Here is an 11,868-nt window from a genome sequence, read left to right as displayed (position 1 = left end):
AGGCATATTAGGTGAGGCCGCCACACAGAGTACTTAGTCAAATGGATAGGCTATGAACGCCCTACATAGGAGCCTGCTGTTAACCTTGCTAACACAGCAGTACTTGATGCCTGGGAGAGCCGCCACCTTAGAGGGGAAAGAGGGGGGTAGTGTAGTGGGTAGGGCCCGCTGGGTGCTTGAGCTGTTTAATTAAATTATACAGCCCTCGCGAAGTCATGTCTAAACTAGACACCAGCTGCAGGTCATGTGACCTCATACTAATTAATGTAGCAATCTGCCCAGTCATGTGACTGTGAGAACCATTCACATACTCCTTTTTATGTTTGGCCGCCGCGGCCCTAGCTAGATTTCTCCCTTAGCAATTTCTTACCGTCCAAACCTAGGTCATAGGTTGAACCGGCTTCTAGCCCGTGACAAGATAAACTTTATAAGTCTATTAGTAACTGTTATTAGGTAATTATACCCTTTTAACTTTGGTAGTGGTCTAATAAAGTTAATAGTAATCTATTCCTATAGTTATTTTAGTACTTCTGGTGATTGTATTTTGCTGTAAGGCTGGTGCCTAGCAGGTTTATCTCTAATATAAGTTTCACACTGATGGATGTAGCCCTGTACTTTCCTTCTTATATTTAGAAAGTAGTAATTCCTTAAAATTACTTCAGCTATTTTTTCTATGCCTATATAACCATGCATTAGGTCATTATAGTATTTTATAATAATCTTAGTTCTTATATACTTAGGTATGTAGATAAGTCCTTAGAAATATATTATCCCTCTATCATCTATAGTGAGGTGTTCATTATCTGCTGAATTTTTAAGTGTTTCTTGAATTATTTTGTCCTTCTTAGTTATATTAATGATTTTCTAAATGAGTGGGTCCTCTTATAGTTTAATTATTACTATAAGAGTTTAGTAATTATATGTTAGTAACCTATCCTTTTATTATTTTAATATTACTAGTTTAGCTATTTTCCCTTAGAGTTTATAATCTAGTTATTAATTAAGTGTGTTAGCTTATCCATTTTCTGTTCCTTTATAATAAATAATCTTGAAGTTATATTACAAGAGTATTTCAGCCCATCTAGCTTATCTTCTCATTAGTTCTTTTATTATTATGAAGAATATAAGGTTCTTATAGTCTATTTTCATAGTAATAGTATGCCTAGCTCCTTCCAGGTAGACTCTCCAGACTTTAAATGCTACTACTATAGCTAGCAGTTCTTTATTATAGATGTTGTAGTTAAGTTCTGCTTAAATTAACTTTCTTAAGTGGAATGTGACTAGTCATAGTTTCCTATTATTTCCTGGTTAAGTCATCCTTATCCTAATTGCATAGTCCGATGCATTGATCTTAATAGTAGTTAGCTTTTCTAGGTTATGTTACACTAGGATTAGTGCTTCTATAATTTATTTTTTTATATTAGTAAAGGCTTCTTCACATCCTTCATCCCATTTAAATTCCTTTACTTTCCTAAGTAGTATAAAGAGTGAATGCATGATATTTATATAACTAGTAATAAATTATTAATAATAGTTAATAAGTCTAATAAATTATTAGACTTCTTTAATATTCTTTAGTTAAGGCTATTTAATAATTGCCTTGATTTTATTCTAATCCATGTAGATTCCTTCTGTAGAGATCTAGTATCCTAAGAACTCAGTCTCTTAGATATGGAATTTATATTTTTTTAATTTTAGCTTAATGTTTGCCCCCTAAAGTTTCTTTAGTACTTAGCTAACATATTCTACATGTTCCTTTTCTTCCTTTAAGAAGATCAAGATGTCATCTAAATAGGCTATTATAAAGAGATTCAGATACTCCTATAATACCTTATTAATGAATCTTTAGAATAACACTAGTGTGTTAGTAAGTCTAAATAGCATAACTAAGTATTCATAGTGGCTAAACTTTATTCTAAATGCTATCTTCCATTCCTTACCTTCTATAATTTGAATGTGGTTATATGCATCCATAATATCTAACTTTATAAACTACTTAGCTCCTTAAATTTAATCTTAGATTTTATGGATTAATAGAAGTAGGTAATAGTCTTTAATTATTATTACATTCAGTGGTTAATAGTCCACACAAAGTTGTAGACTTCCATCTTTTTTTAGTATAAAGAGTACGCCATGCCCCGCTAGTAAGGCTGATAGTTATATCTTTCTAAGTCATAGTTATTTATTAATATATTCCTTCAGTATTACTGATTCTTTTTCTAATATTTAGTATATCTTTTTGCATGCTGGTGATTTCCCTTCTTATAATAGAATCTTATAGTTATGCTTACCATATCCTAGTAATTCATAGTATTTAGGTTGCTCAAATAATGTCCTGAATTCATTATATTCTTAGGGTAGAATCATTCCTAATTCTAATTCATTCCTGGTTTTAATATTCCTGGATTAACTATTCCTGGGAATAACTTTCCTGGAATTCTTATATTCCTGATTAGTTATTACTAAGAATAAGTAAGGTCCTAGGACAAAAGTATTCCTGGGAATACTTATCCTAGGATTATCTATTTCCCTAATTCCTATTTCCTAAGTATCTTTATTATTACTTTCTAGTATTATAATATCAGCATAATTACTGTCTTACTCTAGTGCCCATCCTGGTAGTTCTATCATTATAGTTTATTATAATAGCTTTATTACTACTAACACCACTATCATCCTTTAGCTAGTTATTACTTCTTTCTTCAGTCCACCCTTTAACTGCTTAGTGTCATTATCATTATCCTTTAACCTAACATGCTATAAGGCCCTAGTTTCCTCTTAAGTCCAGTCCTATCATAGGCATCTGCAGTTAAACTAGATTTAATTTATATTCTAGTTAATTACTAGGTTATGATTCCTAAGCTATAGAATCCCTAACACCACATTATACCATCCCATTGGTACAACATTAAAATTAATTCTTTTAAAGTGTTCTAACATAACCATTAGAACTGGTCCTAACTTAGTTATAATTATAAGAGTTCCTAAGTTCTCTCCATTCAGACTTGTAATTAGTTCAGGTACTACCTTTATTCTTCTAAGAATCCCTAGCTTTCCTATAAATGCTAGATTTATAAAGTTGCCTATTACTCCTAAGTTAATCATTACTTCAGCTAATTAATTAAGAATACTTATAACTATCTTTAAGTGCTTCCTGTGTTATATTATTACTATAAGGTATTCTATTTCCTATTTTAGTGCCCTTATTATTAGAGGTGGCACAGGGAAATATCCTCCCACTAACTTGCCTTAGTAGTGCGTCATGCATTAGTCCTTAAAGCATGCTATCTAATGCATTATATTATGTTCTAGGTGTCATCTATATCCTTTATAAGAGCATTTAAGCTTCTAGCATAGACAAGTATTATTCTCCTTCATGATTACTAGTACTAATGGCTAATATTTTGCCATGTACTTATTATTATAGTGGATGCTGCAGTTATTACTATAATAGGTGATCTATAATACCTATTTATATTATGGGTGTCCTTAGAAGTATTTATATAAACACTAGGTATAGTCACATTTCCTATGAAATAGTCTTAGTAGTCTTTTCTCTAATACCCTTCTAAGTTCATGGTAATACTTATTCATCCACTATCTATATTTTTAATAATAGACTATATAATTTCCATAGTGCGCTATATATTATTCCTAAGATTTAACTCAGGTCTAATACTCTAAATTTTGATGTGTGCATCCTTTCACCCCTTATTTAACTTTCTTAAGGATTTATGCATTTAGTTAGTGTGCTTCTAATTCCACTAACTGCTTTCTATCTAGCTATTATAGCTATGCAGTATATCAATCCACTTTATTATTATTTTATAGGGAATTATCTCTGGGTATCTTAGGAATCTTATAGGGCTGCTCCTTGTTAGGATTAAGGCCCACCTACTAAGTTCTATACTCTTTATTAAGTAGATTAATAGGTTAGTTAATCATGGCCTAATCTATTACAGGAAAATCCTCTTAATCTAGCTCATCCTGGTCAGTATTTTCCAAATCAGGGCTAATAACCTAATTAATCTTTTATAAGAGTGTTATTAATTAATGAATAACTCCTTTAGGTGTAATATCTTCTTATTTATTAGAGCTATACTTATTGCTAAATAGTGATTCCTAATTAGTAGCTGCAAGTACATTTAAGTTCTTTATAGGCTAATTATTATTTATACTTTTATAATTAGTAGAGTCTTCCTTCTTAAGCTCTATTTTAATTTCTTTATCACTTAAGCTTATATATTCTTTATATAACCTCTTAAGTCGTTCATTAACCTTCTTTAGTTTAATGATACTAGTAGTATTATAACTATCTCTGCTAATTATAGCACTAAGCTCCTTCATAGCTTATAACTATTTCTTTTCATACTGCTTACCCCTCTTGGGTTATTGCTTGCAGTCTTTAGATATATATCCCAGCTTCCCGTACTAAAAATATAGTTTCTCTTTTTGTTACTATTCTCTCTTTATTTAAGAGTGCTATATATATTATATCTAATTCTATTAGTTGCAGTCCATAAGGATCTGAATATCCTTAGCTTTGTAGCTGAGCTGGCCTCCTATCATTTGCTTAATAGCTTGTGGTGCACCTATTACTGAAGCTATTCTAGTTACTTTACTCCCTTTTGCGCATGTTGAAGTCTTGTAGTTTATTATTAATCTTAACTACTTACTTAATCATCTTGCTGAGTGTATTAGGTTATTCTATCTAGATTAATTTTTCCTAAACTTCTGGCTTCAACCCTTCTTTAAATTATGTAATGTTCATATCCTCATCCTAGTTTAGATAGGATATAATCTATTGGAACTATAATGTGTATTCCCTAATAGACCCTATCTACTTAAGTTACTATAACTGTCATTTAGTGTTTCTCTCTTTATTAATATTGCTAAAAGTTCTTTTAAGTCATTTCTTGAATTTAGTGTAGCTAATGAATACAGCTTGCGTCTTATTATCTTACAAGTCCATAGAGTATTCTTAATAATTGTCACGGGCTAGAATATCTCAGTCTGAGGCTTTACTCTAGCCGTCCTAATAGGCCACGAAGGTATGAAGTGGAATTGCTAGAGAAGGAAGGAAACTAGGTACAGGCGGCTATCATACTAATTAATGTAATAACCAGTCCTAATCACGTGATTAATCAGTTGGTAGTGTCCAGGCTGGACGCCAGTTGCTAGTTAGGTGATCACACAGCCGTGTACATAAGGCAGCGCGTGTTATGGGGGCAGCCCATGACAATACCCCCTCCTTTAAGGCCACCTCTGGGGGCTATTAACTGAAGAGGGCATCTATAGTAGAACTTTAGGCTGTTGTCTTAGTACGGGGCTTAGCAGGGGCAGGTGCAGGTGAACTAGGCTGGGATGTAGTAGGTGAGCTAGAGTAATATGAGTACTAATTACATTCCTCAATCCAATGGTCATCAGAACCACAGTACAGGCAGAGGTCATGTTCTAGTCAGTAAGAATAGTGTTTAGAAGCAGGCAATTAAGAGTGGCGTCTAGAGGCAGGTCTAATAGTATATATATGGGAAATCCTAATAGGGTCTATATCTATTAGGTTAGTATAGTGAGTCTGGCTAGGTGCTGGTTTCATAGCAGGGTTCTTAATAGGCTGGGCACAACAGGTATATTAATTAATAAGCTGGACAAGCTCTACATATTCATTATATAAGAGGCTAAAGAGGGTGTTGTTCATATCTTTAAGGGTCTGGTAAAGGGAGGGGTGAAGCCCTCTATATAAGGTAGATAAGTATAAACTATCTAGCTATATAGTTACTCCAGCCTCATATATAAGGCGCTCAAAGTGGGCAAGAAAGGTAATAAGGGACTTATCTTCCTATTACTGCATAGTAGTAAAGTGCTGTATGGCTTCCTGGTGTTCTCTAGGATTATGGCAAAGACACTAGAAGAATGAGAAGATAACTTCTACATCCTATGACTGGGTTTCTTCTGTAGATTGGCGTAGGTGAAGGACTAAAGCCTGTTATAGCTGTTCTAGTCAATCCCATATATAATTAAAAGCATCAGCTCCAGTGAGCTTGTCTAATCAGAGTTTTGCTTAGATGGATGGGAGCCAGGTGCGCAGAGTATATAGTTTGCTATTAAAACAGGGAGGGTCTGGTAGGCAGGATCTTGATATAGATAAGAGCCGGGTCTGGAGTAGCTAGACATTAGCTTAGGAGGTATTTAGATCTGCACATAGGGTCTGGATCTTAGTGTGCTAGTTCTAGAGTTCTTGCTGGAGTTACTGTATAAGCAGGAGGAGGGTGGATTGGTCAGACATCTTGTAAAATTTTCAGGGGTCAGGTCTGATCAGGGGTAGTGAAAATTCTCTCTGAGGATTTGTAATAGCTTTATTGGCTATTATCACTACTAGCAGGCAGGTGAGCAATTCCAACTATTACAGGCTAGAATATCTTAGTCTGAGGCTTTACTCTAGCTGTCCTAATAGGCCATGAAGGTATGAAGTGGAATTGCTAGAGAAGGAAGGAAACTAGGTATAGGCAGCTATCATACTAATCAATGTAATAACCAGTCCTAATCACGTGATTGATTAGTTGGTGGTGTCCAGGCTGGACGCCAGTTGCTAGTCAGGTGATCACACAGCCGCGTACACAAGGCGGCGCGTGTCATGGGGGCAGCCCATGACAATAATCCCTAATAAAGGGTTTAAACCAGTTAAAGGCTGGTCCTGTTAAGTAAATAGTTATAAATAAAACTTTATCTACCTTATTAGCAAGTTTCTCTCTGTTCATCTGGATGTACATATCTAGTTATATAAGAAATGCTTGCAACTTGGATTAATTTCTATTAAATAGTTCTAGTGGTCAGATCTTGATAGATTTAACTGCTAGTCATCTACTTAGAGTTTCATTCTGTTACTCTAGTTATTGGATGTGTTCTTAGAGCTATTTAATCATGCCTACCAGACCTTCTACTATAATCTAGGGCTATGCAGCTACTTGCTGCTATAGAGTTCCTGCCTAACTAATATTTAAGCTAGTAAGGGTTGGTGCATTTCCTGCTATAATATTTAATGTTAAGAGTTGATTAAGCTTCCCAAAGTAATTCATACTATACAGTGTTTAATTTGTCACACCCTAGGATCTGTCTCTACTATCTTCTACTAGTTAACTACTTTAGGAATAGGATGATATAGTCCCTGGACTATATCTGATACTTACCTAAGGCCTACTAACTAGGTAGCCTAATGATACAATGATATAATGATCTAAATAGGATTAAGGATGACTAAAGGTAACACAAGAATAATAATAGTAGAGATAGAAGCAAGGCCTATTAAGTACGTATACTTAATAGTAAAAGAGTAACTAATGAATCAGACTAGTGAACTTATACTTAAGTGAATAACTTATATTAAATATAAGGAACTAAACTAAGAGTACTAGATATAGTAATAATAAATATCCTTATATATCTATAGTTCCTCCAGGTGATAGTGGTGATATGTGGTATGGTGGTAGAATAGTAGATGATTATAATACCTTTCTATTATTAGTTCTGTATACCCATCTACCACGTCATGTGATAATGGTTTGTTAGGAAACATGTTCAGTCATACCCTACTGAACTGTTTTTCTGTGGAAACCTATCTAGATTAAGCATTTCTCTAGATCATGTCCTGATCACTCCAGGATTAACTGGTGATCATGGATCCTCAGGTTTCTGCCTGTCACACCTGCCCTGTACTAGTGCGGCTGTGTCAGTGCCGTAACACTATACTAGCATTCAAAATATATATATATAAATAATGCATTCTACATAGAAATCTAACCTAGGTTAGTGTATTCTAATTACTAGGTATTGTAATTAAAACCCGTTTTTAGAACCCAACCCTTAGCAGGTTCTAAGAATTAGAACCCAACCGACCCACGGGTGTCACGGGCTAGAATATCTCAGTCTGAGGCTTTACTCTAGCCGTCCCAATAGGCCACGAAGGTATGAAGTGGAATTGCTAGAGAAGGAAGGAAACTAGGTACAGGCGGCTATCATACTAATTAATGTAATAACCAGTCCTAATCACGTGATTGATCAGTTGGTGGTGTCCAGGCTGGACGCCAGTTGCTAGTTAGGTGATCACACAGCCGTGTACACAAGGTGGTGTGTGTTATAGGGGCAGCCCATGACAATACCCCCCTCCTTTAAGGCCACCTCTGGGGGCTGTTAACTAAAGAGGGCATCCATAGCAGAACTTCAGGCTGTTGTCTTAGTACGGGGCTTAGTAGGGGCAGGTGCAGGTGAACTAGGCTGGGATATAGTAGGTGAGCTAGAGTAATATAAGTGCTAATCACATTCCTTAATCCAATGGTCATTAGAACCACAGTATAGGCAGAGGTCATGTTCTAGTTAGTAAGAACAGCATTTAGAAGCAGGTGATTAAGAGTGGCATCTAGAGGCAGGTCTAATAGCATATATGCAGGAAATCCTAATGGGGTCTATATCCATTAGGTTAGTATGGTAAGTCTAGCTAGGTGCTGGTTTTATAGTAGGGTTCTTAATAGGCTGGGCACAATGGGTACATTAATTAATAAGCTAGATAAGCTCTATATATTCATTATATAAGAGGCTAAAGAGGGTGTTATTTATATCTTCAAGGGTCTGGCGAAGGGAGGGGTAAAGCCCTCTATATAAGGTAGACAAGCATAAACTATCTAGCTATATAGTTGCTCTAGCCTCATACATAAGGCGCTCAAAGCAGGTAAGAAAGGTAATAAGGGACTTATCTTCCTATTACTATACAGTAGTAAAGCACTGCATGGCTTCCTGGTGTTCTCTAGGATTATAGCAAAGATGCTAGAAGAATGAGAAGATGACTTCTACATCCTATAACTAGGTTTCTTCTGCAGATTGGCATAGGTGAAGGACTGAAGCCTATTATAGCTATTCTAGTTAATCCCATACATAATCAAAAGCATCAGCTCCAGTGAGCTTATCTAATCAGAGTTTTGCTTGGATGGATGGGAGCCAGGTGCGCAGAGTATATAGTTTGTTATTAAAATAGGGAGGGTCTGGTAGGCGGGATCTTAATATAGATAAGAGCCAGGTCTAGAGTAGCTAGATGTCAGCTCAGGAGGCATTTAGATCTGCATGTAGGGTCTGGATCTCAGTGTACTGGTTCTAGAGTTCTTACTAGAGTTGCTGTATAAGCAGGAGGAGGGTAGATTAGTCAGACATCTTGTAAAATTTTCAGGGGGTCAGGTCTGATCAGGGGTAGTGAAAATTCTCTCTAAGGATTCACAATAGCTTTATTAGCTATTGTTACTACTAGCAGGCAGGTGAGTAATTCTAACTATCACAGGCTAGAATATCTCAGTCTGAGGCTTTACTCTAGCCGTCCCAATAGGCCACGAAGGTATGAAGTGGAATTGCTAGAGAAGGAAGGAAACTAGGTACAGGCAGCTATCATACTAATCAATGTAATAACCAGTCCTAATCACGTGATTGATCAGTTGGTGGTGTCCAGGCTGGACGCCAGTTGCTAGTCAGGTGATCACACAGCCGCGTACACAAGGCGGCGCGTGTCATGGGGGCAGCCCATGACAACGGGCCCTAGAACCTGAACCCAAACCCGGCCCATGGCGGGTTAGGGCTGGGTTGGGTTAGGGTTCCCGGGTTGGGTTTAACCAGTCTACTGCCTTGTGTACACGGCTATGTGATCACCTGATCAGTCATATGATTAGAACTGGTTATTATATTGATTAGTACAATAGCTGCCTGTACCTAGTTTCCTTCCTTCTTTAGCAATTCCACTTCATTCCTTCGTGGCCTATTGGGATGGCTAGAGTAAAGCCTCGGACTGAGATATTCTAGCCCGTGACAGTCTAGTATGCCTAGTGGAGGATGCCTTAGTGGCTGCAACTAGGGGAGTAAATGGAGATAATGGAAGTTAGGTTTAGACTGGCTGACCCAATCCGCAAATCCATATCCAACCCGCCCAATCCACACTTTGGGTTGGATAGGGGTTGACCCTGATCCAATCCGCATGGATATGGATGGATGACATCTAACCCACATGGATATGGATAACCCATTAGGTGCACGTGATCTAGGGCCTTAAGGGACTGATAAGCTTATCCAACCTAATCTAGGCCTAGGTAGGGATATATTTTTATATATATAGATAGAGAATAGTCATATCTATCTATATATAAAATAAAAATATTAGATTTACTAAGAGAAATTAGAGTTATGGTGGATTTTATATTTTAGATAATAATACTTAGGATAGTAGTAATAAGAAATATATATCTCCACACCATTTTTCATCCCACCTTTAGGAAGCCCCTATACCCCCCTAATTAAGCATATTTCAGCTTGTAGGATAGGTAATATATAATATTTATATAATAAGTTATTATATTAATAAATAAAATATATAGATATCCTAGTGGTGTGGCTAGAATACTAGAAAAATGGGTGGTAATTAGAATACTAGGGGTCACCTGACTAGGTATTATGGATATATCCATTATCCGCAATCCAACCCGCATGGATATGAGGGTGGGTTAGATAGGTGGTGGATCAACCCATAACCCACATGGGTTGGATTGAACCCCTTGCGGATCCATCCAAACCCAATCCACGACCAGTCTAGTCTGGCGGAACAGATCACCTACTATGCTGATAGTCACATGACCTAGTAGTTCTGCTGCATCTTCCTTCTAGGCATTCATCATGGTCAGTCCTTGCCGGAATGACTGGTTGTCATTGCTTCTTGATTCTGCCTGTCGCCTCCGCCTAGCAACGTAGGTGTTGTAACAATAAGCATGAATCTATAGATATTAAGGGGTGGTTAAGGTATATAGATATATAATTTAAATTTAATGTTATATAAAGGGCTTTCACAGTCAGAGATGGTGTCAGCCATATCTTACCACTATCAAATCCGGCGATTATCGGATATCGATATGTAACCAAATTCTGGCTGGGCTAATCAGATTGCTAGATTCTACTATGGATTTAACTTGCCAGATTACAGAGATTTTACAGAGTTTTTATTTTGTTAATTATAAGTAGTTAGTTAGACATCTAGATTGCCAGAAATCAGACCTTCTTTCATCCTGAAACATCCCGCTTACTAGCAATTCCCATAGATTTGCTATTCTTAGGGATTGGTTGATACTTGATAGTTATGAGCCCAGTTTAATTAATGGCTATTAGATACTATACCTGTGAGGGAATGCCTACCCTGTTCTAAGGCCCTAATAGATACTGCTTTGGGAAGGGGGCGAGGCCATTTGTAAATAGATATCTCAGCGCCCTAGTAAGCTAATATGCCTGACTATTTGATCACTACTAATTCTGTGCCCACTTAGAGGGTCCTAATTGTTCTGGATCAGCCAGATGATTGGTGGGCATGGATTAGATATAGTATAGTTTAGAGGGGTGGTGATGTCTAGAAAATACATTACCAGTCTAGAAAATAGATTCACTAGTTTGGAGAATATATTACTAGCCTAGAGTACTTATTATACTTTAGGGAAGCATGGCCCACTTTTCAGATATAACTACTAAAGCACAAAGATAAAACCCTGGAATTTGAGTTAAACCATCTGAAGTGCAACTAATAAGTAATAATAAAGATCTTAATTATGCCTAGTAAATCAATAATACTTCTTTAGAAATTATCTTTAGGAAGAACCTATCTAAACACTTAGTTAGCATATATATAAGGTTATCCCAAGAAGTTTGGGCTATCTTTCCGTGCTATTCCACCCAAAAAAGCCCAAAAGGTATGAAATATATTATCTTTGAGCTCATCAACTACATCCTGGACGGACCACAGCCAGTTTGCAGGCCCAGGCCAAAGTCTCGCTGAATAATTGCAAACATTGCGGGCAGAGA

General features: G+C 36.5%; 2 protein-coding genes across 2 annotated transcripts; both read right to left on the bottom strand.

Moving 5' to 3' along the window:
- Positions 1–5,269: 5,269 nt before the first annotated feature.
- P174DRAFT_441231 (uncharacterized protein) lies at positions 5,270–5,476 on the bottom strand. The gene has a single exon (XM_024827259.1). The coding sequence runs from the start codon at positions 5,449–5,451 to the stop codon at positions 5,293–5,295; it is 159 nt and encodes a 52-aa protein (XP_024682563.1). The 5' UTR covers positions 5,452–5,476; the 3' UTR covers positions 5,270–5,292.
- Positions 5,477–9,781: 4,305 nt separating this feature from the next.
- Positions 9,782–10,148, bottom strand: P174DRAFT_166943 (uncharacterized protein). The gene has a single exon (XM_024821216.1). It carries the CDS (start codon positions 10,053–10,055, stop codon positions 9,870–9,872), a length of 186 nt encoding a protein of 61 aa, XP_024682562.1. The 5' UTR covers positions 10,056–10,148; the 3' UTR covers positions 9,782–9,869.
- Between the last annotated feature and the right edge of the window lie 1,720 nt (positions 10,149–11,868).

This window comes from Aspergillus novofumigatus, assembly GCF_002847465.1.
Source record: "Aspergillus novofumigatus IBT 16806 chromosome Unknown P174scaffold_4, whole genome shotgun sequence".
NCBI lineage: Eukaryota > Fungi > Ascomycota > Eurotiomycetes > Eurotiales > Aspergillaceae > Aspergillus > Aspergillus novofumigatus.
Note: the sequence above shows the minus strand (reverse complement) of the source record. Positions and strands in the feature narration are given on the sequence as shown.

Coding starts and splice junctions, on each gene's coding strand:
- P174DRAFT_166943 (XM_024821216.1), bottom strand. CDS start 10,055: ATGGGTTATCCATATCCATGTGGGTTAGATGTCATCCATCCATATCCA.
- P174DRAFT_441231 (XM_024827259.1), bottom strand. CDS start 5,451: ATGACCTCTGCCTGTACTGTGGTTCTGATGACCATTGGATTGAGGAAT.